Genomic DNA, 21,178 nt, shown 5'->3' on the forward strand with positions numbered 1-21,178 from the left:
CATATAGAGCACACACAAAATTAATGAATAACTAGTTTTCAAATCTGAAGTCAAGAATAATGACTGTTATTGTGGTTTACATCCAAAAATATGAAATTTTGGTTTGGATTTTAGCAAGCATCATGAAATTTCACAAGTTTGATTTGCTTTCGTGGGCCGAAAAAAATGATGTGGCGGGCCGGATTTGGCCCGCGGGCCTTGACTTTGACACCTGTGGTGTATGGTGTGTACATTATGTTAAACAACATCTTAAAAATGGCACCCACGAAGAGACACACTTGCGAAGTATAGTTTAAATTGAAAGCTATCACTTACACGTAGGACCACAGGAATCAATTCATGCCTGGTGCTTTTCGTTTGATGAAACGGCGCCATCTATCCATTAGGGCAAGGGTGATTGTAGCAAAGCAACATTCGGCGGATTCAAAAAAAGAAAAGCTATCCGTCTTCCACATCTACTCCAGTAAAAATGGAATGTTCTTCTTTACATGAAATAAAGTTGCTTGCTGATGTCAATCCCTTCAATCCTGTTGCTCTACCGACCTCACTTTGATTTTCCAACATTATGAAACTAATATGAATCCATCTTGTCGTGACCATTTTTGTCCTTTGTCCTCCCCAAGTGTGCTTCAAGCTGTTTTGCGACACCCCAGTAGGAGTTTACTACAAACTAAACGCACAAGAAATCACATTCCACACAATGTGTATTAAAACACTGTCCAAGACGTATTTTCTTTTAGAAACATCGCTAGTGCTAATGCTAGTAGTCAATGTAAAATCCCACTGACAGGCTAACCAAAAATTAGCATTGCGTTGCGGTATGGATATTCCTTGAAATAACAAAAAATCAAGTAATACAGCAATATTGACAAGCATATAGCATACATGTTATGTTTCAGAAATCATAAATCGAGAGATTTTCATGGTTGCGTGTTTAAATAATGTAAGCGTTACAAAAGTGTAAATTAGAAGTCAATAAAACACAAAAATGCTTTCATTGTTTATTTATGCATTCAATTAGTTTAAAAATGTATTATTTATTATTTACATTTTCTTTTGTTCCACCTTATTAATTGTTATTAATAATATATAATATAATTTTATAATAAAAATAATTATTGTGAGTACTGTGGTCAAAATCGGTAGTCTCCCGACCAAATCGTGAAATTTAACATGTATGATATAATTTTCGATAATCTGTGAAAAGTAATATCTTGAAATAAAGATCAATCGGACACCTTTCCTACATTACGCTTGATTGACTGACGCGAGAATGACATGGAAGGCTGCGGGTGGGAGTGAGGGGGTCAGACTCCTCTACATGCTCAACAGCAGACCTGGCCGAAAAGATGCATTTCAAAAGGGACTCCCTCTCTTGTGAGGATGTTCCTCCAACCACGTTCTCTGAGACTCACATCCCAGCAGGATGTGAGTCATGGACACGTCAGGACAAGATATCACGCATCCACACGCACAGCAGAGTGTGTGAGTGCGTCGGTGGGGGACTCACCTTCCGTGGGTGAGGTTTTCAGACGCTTGCACAGTCCCTCAACACCCCCGTAGTCCTCCTGGAGCTTGACCACCGCCTCTGTGCCGCGAAGCTCCATGAGCGAGCGGAGCTCCATGAGCGAACAGCCGAAGCCCGCCGCATGGTTGGCGCCGTCATTTCTTTGGTTCTTGGCGTAGAAATCGCTGTTGGACATGTCTCCCATGATGCCGGACAGTCTGTTATTGCTAATAGGGGTAAGATCAATCTCCAAAGGGGGATTCAAGTAGACTACAAAAAAAAGTAATACATGGGAATGCCACTTGTGAAGATATTAAAAAGGAGGACAAAATCCTATTATTGGAGCATCTGTTTCAGCATCATAGCAGATGAAGAGGGGTAAGGAGGGGTGGGGGGCAACGAAGCACAGACTGGGGAGCATCCAGGTGAGCGTCGGACGGCCCCTGTGGTCAAGTCCTGAGAAGGTCGTGAGGTTTGGTCGATGCGGGGGCTCAGGCTCACCACGGCTGCAGTCCAGACCTGCTCCACGCGTGGCTTCCCATTGCTGCGATACGGCTGCCGCCTCTACATGGTGGTACTCCCCATCACTGCCGGTTAGAAAGATGGAGACCAGGAAGAGGAGGAGGTTAGTTCCAAGAAGACAGAACGTGAAGGACAGCGCGGGAGCAGGAGCGTTGCACCAAGGTATAACCACAGCATGCCACTGCGGTAACTCCACCGGTTCTGTGTCGGTGCAGCGGTGCTAATGGAGCTGCTAACCTCATTCTGAGGACAACCGGAGAGAGGGAGAGAGAGAGAGAGAGCGGCAGTGCGAGGATGAGGAGGAGAAAGAAGAGGATGCTCCTTTCGGATGCGGAGAAAGAGGAGGTGTGTGCGCGCGGGGGGGAAGAGATGCCGGGAGCCGCTCTGACGACAAAATGGAAGAGGCGCCACGTAGCGTCGCGCTGTCGCCGGGGAGGTTGGGCTGACTAGGAAAGGGGGCGCGTGGGATGAGGTTGAGGGGGTGCGTTGGCGTCACACCTTTGTATCAGGGCCCATTTCATCAGACAACAAGACAATTGGACGTCCTTTCTTATCGTTATTTCATTGTAAACTTCTTCTTATGATTAAGTCAGTCGAGGTTTGGTCTGACATGCAATGCTGTTGTCTCGCTAATACTAACATGCCAGAAAGTAAATTGCCTGCATAGCTAACAGAATGTTTTTCAAAGTCAATGGCCTCCATGTCAATTATTTCAACACATTGGACAGACGATCATGTTGTCATTATTGGTGTATGAAGGGTTTTCAGCTGTAAGTGGAGTCTATTGACCATCGTCATTTTTTTTGCTCTATTACGGCTTACTAATTTTGTTGCTGTTCATGTCACAGGTCTATATTATTTGTATTTGCCTCAGCATAGGTGAAAAGGTTTCTTCAGCCGTCATCTGTACTTGTTTGAAGGTGTCGGACGTTTTGCTACTCATCCGAAAAGCTTCATCATCGAACTAAAGTTGTGCTGGTAGCTCTGGCATTATATACTATATACCCTAATGGACAGAGGTGGCGGTGCCAGACCTTTGCTTTGATAGGTCCCTGCTGTAATTTGGGGGAAGCAGTGGACTACTCCCTGAAGCTAACCTGATTATTTCTTTTGTCTGACTGATTCTGGTCTATGACTGCCTCTGATTGCCCCATTCGCTCTGATATCACCTCATCAGCATGACTAAGCCTACGTGGTAACGATGTAAGGTCGTTACCGACGCATTGCCTTCAGCATAATTTATCATTCATTAAAACCAGTGGTGGGCCGTCAGGGCCAGCAAGGCCTTCTCTGCTGGCCTAAAATGTGATGTATATTTTGTCCATGAATTCTTAATAAATTATTCCAAATTGTCTTTCAGCTTCCTTTCATTACTTTCCCACTGTTGTGCTGCTTCCAGATGTGTGTTTTCGTATTTAAGCATTTAACCAATCACATTTGAGCCATCATTTGTTACCAGGGTCAGAAATCTATCCGGACGCCTTCACAATCAGTTCTGCAGGCCCTGGAGTATACAAATTAATGTCAATGAAACTGTTGCTTTAACAAATCAGACTTCAAGTTGGCAACCTAAGGCCGACTGGAAGGCGCTGGAAACACCAGAGTTTTGCCAAGCTATGATTGGCTAGTCACATGATTGGCTTGTCACTAGTATCACTACCTGCTAGTGATAAGAGCATACTGACCAGAGGTAGCACGCTGTATCTGTAGCAAGCTGCATAAGTAAATATATTGTTGTGTTGTTTTAATAGCCAACCCGCAATGGCTGAAGGAGAAAAAATGCATTTGGTTGCAGATATAAAGTTAAAGATCTCTCCCCTTCTTCCCCCCTCCCCCCACTTCTCCTTCTCTCCCATCTCCCACTGTGTCCGTGTCTCCTCTCATGTCTCCTTTCACTCACTTTTGGCTCTCATGACCTGACAGTGACTAATGACTAACAAGAGCCCACGTTGCAGGTCCAAATGCAGACTATACGAAAACTGTAATTAAAAGCTTTCAAAAAAGCATTTTTTTTTCAAACCACAATAGAAGCACACCTAATTGGCTTTTACAAAAGTGGACGCCATATGGTATGCAAGCTTTATTTTGGACAAGATGCTCTAACCACCTGATCATACAACATATGCGCATCCCGGGTATATGGCAATAAGCATTCACTTTGAGTCCAAGCTATGATGATGGAAACGTGTTCATCTTACGTTGACCTGACACACTTTCTAAAAATGTCCTTGTGCACAGTGCTTAGATTTGAGCTGTGGCCATGGCAGCAGCAGCAGAGGCGGCAGCAGGACCACTGGCAAACAGCGCCCCCTTCCTCTGAGGAAAAGCAGTGCAAAAGAATCCTCCAAGGGACGATTGACTCACAGGCCACCACTGCATCAGGTAAGGTCATGAAAATATTGTTATGGCCTCTCTGTGTGATGCAGTGCGGCACTCCAAACTACAACCACATCACTAAACACACATTTATTCATACTGTTAATAATTGAATCAAACAGTCTCCAATTAAAACCCACCAGCAAATATAAGGAGGTAGAAATCAAATAAACTTCAAATATTGCAGTGTGAGTGAGATGTTCAGGGATAGAATCAAATATCGATAATATGTATCAGCATTTTGGTTGGTAATGAATAATTTAATGATTGGTCTACTATTAACTGAAATAAGCGTCAAAAGAAAATCACATCAAAACATCAAATACTAGTCAGAAACAAGCTTAACTCATTCACTGCCAGACAATGTGCAAAAATGTGTCCCACTCATGTGCCAGGGTTTTTGTCATTTTTACTCAAATTGCAGGACCCACAGAATATTAAATTTTAGGACTACATAAACATTAAATACAGCGTAAGAAACCTTAGACTCTCTTCTTTTACCAGAAAAAAAGTTGCTCTGGAGATACAGGTAACATCCAACTTAAGACCGGTTAGACCACCCGTACTTACGACCACGACCTCCAGACCCTATTTTTACAATTTTAATTCGACGCCTGGCACCCCAATGCATTAGCAGGCCGGCAAGGCAACGACAATTTTGGCCAGCCAGCCAGCATCTCACTCCCGCACAGCAATCGACCATGTGATGGCACCAGAGGGGGGAGTTTGCCAGTCATTAAGCCTACGAGTCTCTATTCAACTTTTTTAATGGATTTCGACTTACGATCATTTTGACTTACGACCGTTCGGTCCGAACGGAACTCGGTCGTAAGTCGGATGTTACCTGTATTGTATTTGTTATATGGGTCTGGAGTTATCTGAGCTTGAAATGGGGGCAGCTGTACAAAAGGTAAATACTACCCCCTCGTGGAAGGCAAAAACAAGAGGTGTGATCCCTCCGCAAGGAAAAATAAAACCAGAAATGGCGCTACACTTCATGCTTTTCAATTCCCGAATAAATTCGGGAATGGCAGTGAATGAGTTAAGCTACTTTCAAACATAAAATGTCCCCCAAATCAGATAGCTGACCAACAAGAATTGTCCCACCGCCTCCGCAAACATCACACACATGCTATACGTGCCACCGAGTTGGATTTGGGCAATAGCGGATACAATCACCTTCTCATTTTTATAATCCACAAATGATGACTGATGAGCAGGGCCAAAGAGTCCATAAAAGACAAAGAATGTCCAAAGGTTTGGGATCATTTAACACTTAACAGTGAAACCCAGTGAAACAAGAAAAAAACTAAAGGGAGGAGTCTTGTTGATTATGAGGTTTGCCTGAAAAATAGGACATTGGGCATCAGGCCTAGAAAGGAGGATTGGAAATAGAAAGGGATGTTAGTCTATCTTTGAATTCAGCTGTCTCGGGGGAGATAAGGTGGAATAGGAGGATAGAAAAAAAGCCTGGCGAGTAGAACAAGTCTATCGCACTGCGTATAGAAGTAAATAAAATAATCACGAGAGTCACTGCCTTGAGTACTGTATAGTTATAAAACACTGAAAACTACAAAGGTGAACAATGCAGATAGTCCATCGCATTTTGCAAAGACAATTAAAAAAATTAAAAAGTGATGGAAGGACAGAAAGACATTTTAAACATAACATGCTAACTTTCTAATAGATGCCTTTACAAGGCACTGCCGTCCACGCTGCCATCTTATTCTGGGATATTGGATATGCCTTCATTAGTCTCACAGTGGAGCAATTTACAATTCTAATGCCGAAAATATGATCCTTCCACTAAATTATAAAGTTATTTAGTTTTTTTTTAATCTTTTTGACTTCAAGATGGTGCCGCGAGAGTGGCTGCCTTTCCAGCAGGCTCCTTTATGTTGTTTTTCTGCTTCTTTCTTTCCTTTCATAATTTTGAAATGTGAATTTCTCCACTGTGAGACTAATAAAGCTAAATCCGATCCAATCTAATCTAGAGGACTGAAAGCGAAATCATATTCAAGCAAAGGAACCACTGATAATGGATCCGAGCTGTGACATTTTTATCTACGCTTATGTAGCAGTCAACAAGAGTATTAAAAAAAACCTCCACGGGCCTAATTTGGAAAGTTGTCGCTGTCTTGGTGAGAAGGCAGAATTGAGAAGGGGGGAAGGAAATACACTTAAAAGACAACCAACGTCACTTTTTTGTTTCCTAACTGACATCAGAAAAACGTTTTATAGCATCTAAAATACCCAAAACATGCAGTATGATATTTTTATTTAAATGCAAAACACCAATAAAAATGACTTAAAGTGTCCACAATCTGCAAAAAATTGAGCTGCGAATTGGGCATTTTCAGAAAGTCCCGCCCCCAGTCCTTGACGTCACGCCACGACGTCTTGCATTGCTGGAGAATCAAAACAATGGCTTCAGATTCGGAGAATATGCTTTCTTGTTACACATCCAGTTATGCATATGATTCAAATAGTTCTGAAGAGGCGAGCATACATGTTTGCAATCGATTAAAGAATTTATTCCATGCCATTTTGAGGCAACATTGGAGGGAAATCTCTAACCAAAAAAAGAGGCAGAAAATGGCGACCAAGGTCCTGTGAGGAATTAATCAGCCCGTTTCCACAGGCTGATAAATTCCTTATATGGAGCTTGGTCGCCCTCTTCTGGCTCTTTTTGGTGCAACATGACGTTTTCAGACCAAACAAGAACAGCAAAATGCATTGACGTGATGGAAGGACTACTACAATGTGTCCTTTTTTTTTCGGTCGTTCCTTCAGTGACGTCACGTACGGACTCGTCACCAACTCAAAAACAAGACTTGCGGAATATTCAGTGCGAGTCTTAAAACGTAAAATATAGCTATATGCGATGGAATCTTTGTAAAATACGCTCAGTAGAAGTCATTTTACAAATTATGGACACAACTTGTCCGGAGACGTCGGTTGTCCTTTAAGGAGATCAGTGGGACTGGTATGATAAATGATAATGGCCTGAAATGCTGTCCAATCAAAATTCAGGTCGGCCTTGAGGAAAGCATATTGCTCCAAATACAATTAGGACACCTTGCAGGTGTCGGTCGCACGGTACAATCGACTATTTCATCATGCTTACCGTATCTAAGTTATTACGTTAACATTTTTCATACTTTCCCAATTAGCCTGAGAGTAAAGTGCCGCTAATGTGCTCCCATCCGCTCTCAGTTCGATAACGTGACATTTTCAGCCGCGATACGAGCACTCAATGTGCAATGCAGGTTGTGGCTATTAGCTGTACATAATGTTACAGCCACGAGGGCAGTCATTGACGTGCTGGATGATTTCCCGACTACTATGATGTAAAATTCATTCAAACCAGTATGAGTAAAAGGAAATAAACTTGAAGTTTCAACCTTCAGTTAGAGTGCAAAAATGGGCAAAAGTACATTCTGCTCTGACTAACAAACACAGGGCTAATGTGACAAAAGGAGATTGTTCCCACCAAGGGGAAATCGTTTCCATAATGTTTTAATTATTGTATTTTCCGGTGTATAAGGCGGACCCAAAAACCCTTGATTTTCTTCAAAAGATGACCGTGCGCCTTATATGCAGGTATGTAATTTTGAGCCACAACAGGTCTCAAAACTACTGTCAGCAGCTACTGATTCCATTTCCCCCTGTACAAGAAGTAGTGCGTAACCTGAGCCTCTACTGTAGTGCCTTATAATGTGGTGTGCCTTATATTTGGAAAACTTTTTTTGATTGATTGAAGGTTCACCTTATAGTCCGCTGCGACTTACATATGGAAAAAGATTGAAAATACACCATTTATAGGGGGTGCGCCTTATGCTTCGGTGCGTCTCATACACGGGAAAATACGGTAGGTCAATTGAAATGAGTGAAGGCTGTCGGTTTGATGTTGCTCCGAATTTCCGTAATAAAAAATTTGGTCACGTTTACCAATCACAGTCGAAACAGGACCTAAAGGAAATGAAAAAAATATATGTTTTTTGGAACAGTGCCGAAATCACCAACCAGTACCACACCATATCGCACCTCAATGTTGAGGTACCAAACACAGCGGTTAGGGTATAAGTACGTATAAGAACAGAAAAAGGCCTTTCACAAAGTGTTGAACAAAGCATGAAAAGACAGGCCATTATGGTCCGGTCAATTTTCATAAGGTTGAAGTGTACCTTCGATTTGGATATTTTCCACAAAATTGGCACCTTCCGTACACCATTCTCACCAAGTTGAAACTGTAATATTATCGCATGGAGTGATATGAATGTACAGGACACACGAGTTGAATATTGGCCTGTTGTCGGTTTTAAACATGCAGTTTTATCACATTTTAACCCATTCATTGCACGACAATGTGCAAAAATGTGTCCACTCCAGTGCCAGGGTTTGTGTCATTTTCACTCAAATTGCAGGACCAACAGAATGTTGAGATTTAGGACTGCATAGACATTCAATACAGTGTAGGAAACCTTAGACCCCTTTCTTTCATGAGAATAAACAGTTAACTCTTAAGTTATATGGGTCTGGAGTTATGTGAGCTTGAAATGTGGGCGGCTGTCCAAAATACAATGCAATACATACATATTGGTTTATATAGCGCTTTAACAACAGCTGAAGTTGTAACAAAGCGCTAACATGGACAAAAGGCATATGATGCACCCTCGTGGAAGGGAAAAACATTCCCAGAGGTCTGGCCAGCACTATATCGGCACACCCTGGAAGAAAAACCAAAGCCCGAACAAATTCCGGAATGGCGCCCCACATCACACTTTTCAATTCCCAAATAATGTCGGGAATGGCAGCGAATGAGTTAAGAGAGGGACAGAAAAAGCTGACTTCCAACTGTACTAAATGTTTTTTAAATCACTGTAATTACTTTGGTGAAATGATCCGCAACTGTTCTCGTAGCCCTATTTCAACCATGTATGTTTTAGTAATCTCCAGTAGGGTTATGAAAGGCTTCAAAATAACTTATCCGTACATGACCATTTTTGAACATCCTGTGTCAACCAGATAGGGCACCAATGGACCAGTCCAATAATCATCGATTCGTATTGGGACGTGTTTTGTCCTCCTTCTGTTTGGGTATCACCATCCACGATAGTAATGAAATGTTTTTTAAAAAATGAGCAGTGACAATGATGAAGGTGGAAGGTAATTTCTTGCATAATATGCAGTCGTATCGTTAAGGTCAAGCAGCCATCCCGGCTTTTCCAATATGGGATATCTTCAAGTCCGTGGATATGCCGCTTGTTTTAGCGCTGATCTGTGGGCGCATTGACATATGTGCCAAAGTGGCCGCCGCAGGCATTCGAATCCGTGACGAGCAAGCCATTTATCGGACATGCTCGCCGGTCACCCCCACCAACGCTAGCGTAACGGTCCCGACTAATTCCAACGGATGGCAAAAAGCGGGAGTCAGCCGTGAAGATGTGCAATGAACATCCATAACAGGGACCGTAAATGCACATTCCATTCCCAATTTTCACAATTTGCATTTGAATCCAAACAACGGACAAAAACAACACGAAAAGAACTTACATAACATCAAGGTTACGGGGACCAGCAGTCCTACAATCCACCTGCGAGCGCACCAGCACATGCGGCTGCGGCGGTGTTGGCGGCAGCGGACTAACCACCGCAGCAATGTGCTAAGTGTGTGCGCGCGCGTGAATGTATGTGTGTTTGTGTGTGTGAGAATGTGAATGTAGGTGTGTGACTGTCTGTGAGTGTATGTGCATGTGTGTGTGTGAGGAGCTCTCTCTCTCTCTCTCTCTCTCTCTCTCTCTCTCTCTCTCTCTCTCTCTCTCTCTCTCTCTCTCTCTCTCTCTCTCTCTCTCTCTCTCTCTCTCTCTCTCTCTCTCTCTCTCTCTCTCTCTCTCTCTCTCTCTCTCTCTCTCTCTCTCTCTCTCTCTCTCTCTCTCTCTCTCTCTCTCTCTCTCTCTCTCTCTCTCTCTCTCTCTCTCTCACACACACACACACACACAGTGCTGTTGGGGCCATCTCACTGTGCAGCCTGTACCATGTTGGCAGGCAGTGAGGGGTGCTGTGCATCTTTGTGTGTGTGAGGGAGAGAGAGAGAGATGGAGAGAGAGAGATAGAAAGAGGGTGGCGAGAAAGAGAGAGAAAGAGAGAGGGGGGGAAACAGAGAGAGGTAGAGAGAGGTACAGAGAGAGGGAACGAGAGAGGGAGAGAGCAAAATAGATATAGAGAGCGCGAGAGAGAAAGAGGGAGGGGGGTATGAGAGAGATGGAGAGAGAGAGAGAGAGAGAGAGAGAGAGAGAGAGAGAGAGAGAGAGAGAAATAGAGCAAAAGAGACACAGAGATAGAGAGAGAGTGAGAGAAAGCGGGAGAGGGTGTGAGAGAGATGGAGAGAGATAAAGAGAGTGACAAAGGAGAGAGAGGGAGAGAAACACAGAGGGATGTAGAAAGAGAGAGAGCAAGAGAGAAGGAAAGAGAGGGAGAGAGAGCAAAAGAGACACGTAGATAGAGCGTGAGGGAGAGAGATGGTGTGAGAGAGATGGAGAGTGAGAAAGAGAGGGAGAGAGAGGGGGAGATAGGAAGAGAGGGAGACCATTTTCCCCCATTTGTGAACTGTTTTAACATTAAAAAATGACATTGAAAAAAATGGTACCTGATGATGCATGAGAGGACGTGCTGGAAAAGCAAAGGGGTCAAAGAGAAACAACAAAGTGATGGCTCAAATTCACAGGTTTCAAAGTCAAGGCCCGCGGGCCAAATCCGGGCCGCCACATCATTTTTTTCGGCCCGCGAAAGCAAATCAAACTTGTTAAATGCCATGATGATTGCTAAAATCTGAGCCAAAAATTCATATTTTCGGATGTCAACCACAATAAAAGTCATTATTCTTGACTTCAGATTTGAAAACGAGTTATTCATTCATTTGCTGTGTGCTCTATATGTAATATTTGAAGGGATTTAAACATTCTAATGGATTCCACAAATTCATAACGGCCCTTGAGAAGAAACCATAACTACAATGTGGCCCGCGGCAAAAAATGACTTTGACACCCCTGCTCTAATTGGTGTACAGCCCTGTCTGTAGAGTTTGCATGTTGTATCAGATGTGAAAATTTTAAAAAAGTGATTCGCTAAGAAGACATACTTGTTACATATGTCAAACTGGAATCACGTTATAGCAGTGAGTAAACAATTTAGAACAGCTGAGTAATAAATATCCAGAGACAAAATAAAACACAATCATGATTCACAGCTATGTAGGACAGGAAATGCATTTGTTCTAAACAAGCAATGACACATGACAAAAGAGGCAGTGAGAATAACTCTTGGTGGTGTCAGCGAGCATTAGCGGTGACGCCGCCAAGTTACACTGCTGTAACTCATTAATAAATGAGATAGAGTTACGCACGCCTATAAACTGACCAGACACACGCAAACTGATCTGAAACAGTGGGACTAAATTGTTTAAATGTTTTTTTAAAGCAGGCCCAACCCCTAGTGTGCATGTGCTTATGAGTCGCTTATGAGTCGAATCGAATGTTATCTAATATTATCTAATGTTATCTAATCTAATCTCTTCATGTAAATGGTACCTTTCAAGAACACCTTTGAGACAATGTGCAAAGTATCGAGTGGTAGAATGAAATATGTTAATAGTTGTACAATTGGGGCAGAAAATCAGTGAACCCGGGCTAACGGGAAGAAGCTTTTTAAATGTTTACTGGATTTGGTGCGCATGGATCGGTAGCGCCTGACTGAGGGGAGTCGCTGGAAAAGGTAGTGGGCAGGGTGCGGAGGGTCCAGTCGGATTTTCCGGGCCCTTGTTTTGATTCTTGCAGTGTGCAAGTGGAAGGGCGATGCCAATGATTTTTTTTCCTTCCGTCCTAACTGTTCCTGATGGTCGGATTTTGTGCATTTTTGTGTCCATTTCTAAGACACAGTCGATCCTCGTCTGGTCTATGGCTATCATACGGCGTAGGGTATAATGAATGCCTATACGATATTACCTGGTGTCAATCAAAATTAAGGGTGATGTCTTTGACGAGCAGTGCCATAAGATACAGCATAAACGATGCCTTACCCCCGTTTCAATGTCATGAAATTGGAACTCCGAGTAGCAATCATTCATTCCCTCTGAGAATCTCTGGAGGGAGATTCGAGTGAGTGTTAGTTTTACAGAACAGCTGTTAAGACTATTTAACTTGGACATAGTAGACAACGAGAGGACGATGGACAGAGTGAGAGGAAGGGAGAGACGGGGAAGGAGAGCAGCGATGGGGATCGGACACAGGCTCTGAATATCAATGTTGCACCATCTGAAAGATTCCAGAACTGCAGTGCACCAAAAAGCTGCAAGGAAGAGCAGGAGAGGACACGCTACCACATGCTGCAGGTACCACCAGGTGCCGGGGGTCCGGACATCTGGAGTCTCGTTAAGACAGGACAAATAAATCTTTTGCTGGCAACTTTATTCGGGACACTCACAACAAGAAAATCTTGGCAAAAATAAGTAACTGCTGATAAAATTGGATTAGATGAGTTTTTATTTGTCTCACAGTGAAGAAATTTACATTTCACTGAAGTAGAAAAACAAAATACAGGAGCTGCTGTAAAGGCAGCCACTCTCGCGGCGCCATCTTGAAGTCAAAACAACTACAAATAATGTCACACAACACAAAAGACACTTTTTTTCAATCTTTCGCACTTTTAGCACTCTCTTTGTTGCATGAAGCAGTTCTAAATGAAACCGGAGAGGATCAAAGCGTCTTTTTCACCAATAGATCATGGACGTCATGGTAAAATGTGCACGTCTGCTAAAAGCAAAATGTTGAAAGCAGACACGGAGCAGTAGCATCCATTAACGAAAAGCGATTGTCTCACATTTCCTCTCCCATGTAAATCCGCTTCAATTCCAAGCCGCGACAATTTCATATACGCATCGGCGCTCTGTGCTGATGCTAATTACTTCTCATCGCGGGATCCTCAAGCCATGCCGCAGACTGTCCAACAGCACCGATCGTCACGCTGAACAAAGCGGGGCTGTGAAAATGCTGCTCATTACAGGCGCAAAAAAAGCATAATCGCCCCAGAGCTGTCCAGCGATGACAGTCAAATGGCCCCGACATTCCTCCCAAATCAAATCAAATGACGTGCGTTACGCTCATCATTTAAATCCCAAGCGGTCTCTTTTCTATTCAAAGTAGGCTAAGCAAACATAAGACCCTGCTGAAGTATATTTTCTTTTTCTCATTTTTTGTAACTAATTTATTTATTTTGAAGGACTATGTGTTGCCTTCGTACCATCATCAAAGATCACATTCCTAGCGCTGAATTGGGGCTGTGAACTTCCTGCCCCAAGCACAGCCCAGCAGCATCAGCTAAGGAGAAACCCACATCCTACACTGCCGAACAGACATAAGACGTTTGCTGTTTGCTTCAATCACAAGAAAGGCTATAAAAATTGAGTGTATACTTTCATTAAAGTGGAAATGCCCGCAGGTGAACTGCATGACTAAAGGTGATTTTCTTTTATATTCAAGGGGATTCATTAATCAAATTTGATATCATTTGAACTTAAACCATTACATGTTTTGTGTAGCGTATTTTCCGGTATATAAGGCGCACCCAAAAGCCTTAATTTTATTCAAAAGATGACAATGCGCCTTGTGCAACGGTCCCCCTGATATGTGAAATAATATTTAGCCAACAGGTCTTGCAACTAATTTCATCAGCCAATGACTATTTCCGCCTGCAGAAGAAGTCGCGTGTGTAACCCCAGCATCTACTGTAAGTGCCTTATAAGGTGGTGTGCCATAGCTTTAGAAAACTTTTATAAATGTATATATTATATTTGGAAAACATTTTCATTCGTTCAAGGTGCATCTTATAGTCCAGTGCACCTTATACAGTACGTATATGTAAAAAAAATGGAAAATATACCATTCAATGGGAGTGTGCCTTATACTCCGATGCACCTTATACCAGTGTCTGAAACTCATGATCAAAAAGTTAGCGGACACCCGGGCAGACAACTCTGAAAAGTTGCCTGCCGGGCCATAAAGTTGCCTGCCCCATTTTTCATAACTTGAAATACAATAAGACGACTAATGCAAAAAAAATAATTGCAAAGTATGAAGGATTTTTTTAAATTAAGGAAGTTCCTGCCACAAATGCTTCCTTGCTTAATTTATAGTAAATATCCCTTGCTGAAGATTTTGCTCCAGTTGTCGTTTGTCGTCATGGTGCACAATGCAATGTTTGCATACGTTTGGCAATTTGCATACTCGGCACGGCAGACAATCAGAAGCCTGTTTCGTGCTTCGGACTATACCGTGACTGAAAAGTGTACTAGAAAGTTTTGAAAGCCCACATGGTTTGTAGTGGTTTGCTTGTAGCCTTTGCTTCATTGAATAAAACAAATGTTTGATTTGAAAATAATCTTTTTTTTTTCTTGAAGAAGTTGTCGGCCACCCGGCCGAGACGTTTTGAAAGTTGTACGCCCGACGTAAAAGTTGTACGCCGCGGGCCTCTGGGCAGACGTTATTTCAAACACTGCTTATACACTGGAAAATAAAGTAATTTCTCTCTCTGGTTACATCCAACTTTTATCACCAGTTTTATTTATTTATTTTTTTCTCTCCTGGCCATGATGTTGTCTTGTTTTTCTTTGTGCGAGGTTTGGGGCCAAAAACAATGTAAAATCAATATTATGTTCTACAGGAATGAAGAAAAGGTAGAAATAAAAACATCAAGTAATACATAAAAAATCAACAATCTACCATAAAGAATAATAGAAATAAAACAGAATAAAAAAAGGAAACAATTAAAAATGACAAGAAATAAAATACAAGATTTAAAAAGTAATAAAAATACAAATTTATATCAATAGTACAATTAAAAAATTATAAAACAAAATTAATATTTTAAAAGTGAAATTGGAAAATGAGTTTCAAAAACAACATTGAAAACAAAACATTTAAAATAATCAAAAGGTCAATCAGAGGTTACTTGAGTGGACAACTATTCACATTTTCTCTTATATAAATTAATTTTAATGTCACTGTTGTGTATCAACCACGACAATGGACGCTTGGATGTGTTACCATCCACTGCCATTATTTTTTTAATGCCTAAAGACAAATACAAAGAAAAAAAGGTGATTAAAGCAATTTTTTTTGCATGAAAGGTTATGAAATTGCACAAGGTCAAATGAATGGAAAAAACCCCTTTGTGATTAATTTTCCTTTTCATTCTTAACATCTCTTGGATTTTTTTTCACAGCCCAACAATGCTCAGAGAAAGTATTGCTACCTGAATGTCAACTCCGTGTCCCTAAAAAAATATATATTTGCGCTCTCAAAGTCCTCAATGACTTCTCATTTGTAAATGACGCAAAGGAAAGAAAAACTTGAGTTACTTGAAAGGCAATATTGGCTGAGGGGATTGTGCGTTATTTCTAGGGAAAGAATCTATTGAGCAAATAGAAAGAGTACATTCACGGCGTGAGACAAGGCGTAGTGACTTAATGACACATGCAAAGGAAGCAGCGTGTGTTTAAATGCAAGTTGTCACGCCGCAGCATCCAAAGCGCACAAACTTATGTACTGTAGGCTGTACAGAAATGGTAGAATATATTGAACAATTTGATAAACAGCGCCTAGCTCACTGCAATTCCATTCTCACAAGCCTGCATAGGACAATTAGTGTAAATTACTAAATGGCAGGAATAAATAATGATGTACATTATTTTAAATTAAAAAAAAAATAAAATTGGATTAGCGCAACGTCAGCAGCTGTGGGACATGTTAAAGGTTAGCAACAATCATCTATAAGCTCTTTCTACAGGTTTACCTCAAAAGGAAGTACAGTGAGACCTCGGTTTACGAACCCCTTGGCTTACGAATCTTTCGGCTTACGAACATTAATTTTATGAAAATTTTATCTTGGCAGACAAACTATTTTTCGGGATACACACGGAGCTGCCACAATGAGTGATGTGTCGTTCGCGAACGAGCCCGTTCTCCTAAAAAGAAAATGGTGGCCACCGTTTTTGTCCCCGCCCCCATATTGGTTTATACAGCGCTTTAACAACCCCTGAAGATGGACTAAAGCGCTAACATGGGGGGAAAAAAAGAAATTCTGCCCCCTTGTGGAAAAGAAAAAAAGCATTGCCAGAGGCCGTGGCCAGCGCTTTATCTGCACCCAAGCATGAAAAAACAAACTTCGGGAATGGCGCTCTACGTTTTCAATTCCTGAATAAATTTGTGAATGTCAGTGAATGAGTTAATGATATATGTATTGAATAAAATGAGAGAGTGACAATAAAATTTGAATGAAAATTAAATCATCAAGCCTCAATTTTGAGAGGGGTCATCTCTTGTGCGTAACTGCTCATTTTCCTGCTCTTGAAAAAGTTCCTGTTGCTATGCAACTGATCCGCCTGGCATTGAGAATTGTTAGCTCACGTAGGCTACATCGAGCGCCACCACACACACACACGCACGCGTGCACACACACATACACACACACACACACGCACACGCACGCACACACACAAACACAGTAAGCAGTAAAGAATGTAGGCTAATTCTGTACTTTCTCAAAGAGATTGGACTATTAAAAGTTCAACAACAAACTGCGCCATATCTTTGCAGCACTTTTCACCATGTTGCATAAAAGTGCCTCAGCAGTTCAATGTGTTACTGTTCCATCAAGACCAGATTTAAATCCACCTGATTTGCATCCATTTTGTTGAATGTCAAAAGCTGTGGACTTTAAAACTTAAGCACAAGACGATGAGAAACATGGCTCCTAATCCTGAGTGACACTTGAGGAAATAATAAGTGAGGAGGCCAGGTCGACTTAAGCGAGGACATTTAACACGCTGTATTATCCGTTTTTTTTTTTTTTTTTTTCATTCAAATAAGAGCCATTCAGAAGGGGACACTGCAGGATTAAAGAAAGAAGCCGCGACATTTAACGGTCCAATTGGAAAACATTGGCGAGGGTTGAAATCATTTCCAACCTGACATGACGTTCACTTTAGTCCTTTTTGTCCGTTGCTACAGTTCACTCTCCAGGTACTAAGTGTGACCTTGTATACTGACAAAGTGATGCACTGAGATGGGAGCTGTGGGCCAGCCAATGTCATTATAACCCAGAATCGAAAAGGGAGGCATTTCGCAGTCAAGCAGTCAAGCGAAATGGCTGCAGATGTAGGAACATCATTAACTCATTCACTACCATAGCCGAATTTATGAAAATATGACATACAGCGCCATTCCCGAATTTGTTCGTGTTTTGGGTTTTCTTTTTTGGGTGCGAATAAAGCGCTGGTCAGACCTCTGGCAATTTTTCCCCTTCCACAAGGGGGAAGCATTTCCTTTTTTTCCATGTTAGCACTTTGTTCCAGCTTCAGCTTTGTTTAAGCACTATAAAAAATAATATGAATATATTGCATTGTATTTTGGACAGCTGCCCTCATTTCAAGCTCATATAACTCCAGACCCATATAATTTAGGAATTAACTCTTTTTCTGATGAAAGAAGAGAGTCTACGTTTTCTAATGCTGCATTGAATGTATATGTCATCCTAAAACTCAATATTCTGAAAACCTTATTGTAAAACCCTGGCACTGGAGTGGACACACGTTTGCACATTGTCAGCAAGAAAAACCAAAACCCGAACCAATTCGGGAATGGCGCTCTACGTCATGCTTTTCAATTCCCGCATAAATTTAGAAATGGCAGTGAATGAGTTAACCACTTGACATACCCGGAATCTCATGTAAAAATAAATAAATAAAACAAAAAAGATTAAGAGAACATATATGTAGAAGCCCCCCCCCCCCAAAAAAAAAGTGTGCTTCCCCATTTGCTTCTTGTTTGCTCTAACGATACCTTCTAATGTGAACATTTGCAGATACAAAAGAGCAGCTAAGGGGGAAAACAACGTACTTGCTACTGCAGAGCTTCAGCGTGTGTATTTCTGTCTCTCTGTCTGTCTTTGTCTCTCTCTATCTCTGTCGCCCTCTGTCTGTCTCTCCCTCTCCCTCTCTCAGTCACGGTCACACCAAGGGCATCGGCTTCCTCAGAACAGCACAGCTCATCACTGTAGGAGAAGAGGAGAAGGATGGGGAGGAGGATGAAATAACGATTTCTCATGGTGATGATCACACATGAAAGGCAGACAGGAGGCTAGGGTACAAAAAAAAAGCCTCAGCAAGAAAAAACAGCACACACACATATGAACGGGAATTAAAGGAAAGGACCCTGAGATAAGGCGAGATGTTTGAAAGAGGAGGAGCAGAGATGTTAATGTGCCTGCTGGTATATATAATGACGATGAAGACGATAGTATAGTGATGATGATGATGACGATGAGGAAGAGGAGGAGGAGGCACTGCAGCAAAGTGAGGGAGGTGACAAGGTGGGTTGAATCTGTGAGTAATGTGAAGATTGTCAGAGGATGCAGATGAAACCAAAACGCGGGGAGAGTAAGCGCACAAAAACGTATTATCGAAAATTGGAGATGGAAAGAGTCCTTAACATGTGTCATCCAATGTACTCATTCATCCACCATTAATGATAACGAATGACATGAAGGGATGTCCACTGTAGTAACCACTGTCCCCGAAATTACTTCAAAACACTTGAAGGTTACACCCAGAGGTATATGACTTAAAAAAGCTGTCGCACATAAATGGACACGTTAACACTTTACCACCACACTCCAATTACTGTTTCCCCAAATGTATTAACTCATTCACTGCCATTCACGAATTTATTCGTGAATCGAAAATATGACGTAGAGCGGCAACCCCGAATTTGCTCAGATTTTGTTTTTGGCTCATTCTGCCTATCAGACAGCAGAAACAAAGTCCACCTGGACTGGATGCCAGTCAGGAGTAGCATTCGTTTCGGTTATTTGCCGTGCTCGGGCTAACGGGCCCGTAGCGCGGTGCAGCGAGTGCATGGGGGTCGTTGATTGTATCTTTAATGGCCGCAGCATTTGCATGGTCAAGTTATTTGCTCTCAGGGGCAATTTCCACTCAGTGAACAGCATTTTTCCGTTCACTCCCTTCAAACGCACGCTAAGAAAATGGCATGTCTCAGTGCTGATTTGCGATCCATACACACACACACACAAACATATATATATATGACTGTAAAGTGTCCTTGAGAGTTTTGAAAGGCGCTTATAAATTAAATGTATTATTATGATTCTTATCACATGCGTGTCAGAGACAGTTGAAAAAAACAGATCTAGTGAAAGCTGTTGAAAGTTGCATCGCTCAAATGGTGGCGAGCTGTGCTGAAATCATCCATATTGACTTTATATATATATATATATATATATATATATATATATATATATATATATATATATATATATATACATACACACACATATACCTGTATATGTGTTCACTGTCAAATGATCATAAAGTCTGGCTCTTTCCTGTCGGATAAATACTTCTGAGGAGTCGAGATTGAATTTCCGGTACAAAACTATGGAATGTGATGTGATTACAAATCTTTTAAAATAGAGCAGAACCACATGGAGCCTGGTGAATGAAACACTGCAGGTGGAAGCCCGAGTATGAAAACTTATTACACTTACCACACTTGACACGTTTCCAAGAGCCCAAATTAACCAAAAAATGAATAAGCTAAAACTAAGCAGACATTGTCTTAACATAATATATTAAGTTTGTAGTGTTCGACACAAACTACAGGGTCGGTTAAATGCAATATGAGCATATTAGCATCAGCGTGCAGCTAGCGCATCAACATACCGAACCACTTTATATATATAGCAAATTTAAAAGACAACAAAAAGTCACAAAATTGATGTATGGATTACAAAGAAACGAACATACTAGCACACTGGTGAAGGATTGTTTGCCGGCCATGTTTAACATTTTTACAAGACACTAAATTAGCCAAATGAAGAGAAATAACCTAAAGTAAGTAGCCACACCTATGAAGTAATGTATTTCACGAACAGAAGTAGACACCTGGAAGTTGATTCGGTGCCAAATGAAACATTTTTGAAAAAGCTTAAATTGCCAAATGATGAATCACAAAAAACACCGACAGTACAATAAAAGGATTATGACATTATATAATTAATTGATACATTTCAGATTTCCTATTGGCATTAGTATGTGGCTAGCAAAGCAGCTAATTAGTGTTTCTCAGCCACTTTTCAGATGCGAAAATCTTGATTGGTCTCACAATGGAGAAATTCCCAATTCAGCGCAGCAAAGTTATGAAAGAAAGAACTACAAGAACAAAATATAGGAGCTGCCCCTCTCTCTCCACCATCTTAAAGTCATAACAACAAAATAATACAACATATAAGACACAGACATTCAATCACAGATACCTTTCTCCATCCTCTTTGTCGTATGAGGCAGTTAAAAAGGGCAGAAAGAGCTAAAGAGAAGAGAAAAGAGAAAACATCTATCTACTAAGTTGTTTTACTAGCAAATGTAAATTAGACAAGAGACCAAAAATCTTAATGTGAACAGTCACAACCATTAGCTAACCAAGTGATAATGCAACGCATGTTAGCACTAGCCTAAAATTGACGAAATTGTAACAAGTTGTCAGCCATGTGTGTGAGACACTTTTCCAAAGACCCTTTTGTTATTAGCTCAAAGATGAAATGTAGAAGCTAAAGCAATGTAGCCACCACTACCACGAACTAATGTAGGTAAGCAGTAGGCGCCACACTAATAATGATATCGGCCCGTAGCTTGTCTGCAGCCCT

At 41.4% G+C, this 21,178-nt stretch overlaps 1 protein-coding gene across 9 annotated transcripts in view; it reads right to left on the reverse strand.

Moving 5' to 3' along the window:
- The window catches only part of atp2b2 (ATPase plasma membrane Ca2+ transporting 2), a 92,369-nt gene that overhangs the window by 70,295 nt on the left and 896 nt on the right, over positions 1-21,178 (reverse strand). For 5 of the 9 annotated variants that reach the window (XM_089011286.1, XM_089011285.1, XM_089011291.1 and 2 more), the window contains exons 1-2: positions 9,962-10,160; positions 1,511-2,094 (exon numbers count right to left, since the gene is read on the reverse strand). In XM_089011286.1, coding sequence (XP_088867412.1) covers positions 1,511-1,712 — 202 coding nt within the window. In that variant the 5' untranslated portion in view covers positions 1,713-2,094; positions 9,962-10,160. Of the gene's footprint in view, positions 1-1,510; positions 2,095-9,961; positions 10,161-21,178 lie in introns of those variants that run through there. The other 4 variants (XM_089011289.1, XM_089011284.1, XM_089011282.1 and 1 more) reach the window with 2 other exon arrangements.

The sequence above is a fragment of the Hippocampus bargibanti genome, linkage group LG12 (genome assembly GCF_051943395.1).
Source record: "Hippocampus bargibanti isolate YZ-2025 linkage group LG12, ASM5194339v1, whole genome shotgun sequence".
In the NCBI taxonomy this organism is placed as follows: Eukaryota; Metazoa; Chordata; class Actinopteri; order Syngnathiformes; family Syngnathidae; genus Hippocampus; species Hippocampus bargibanti.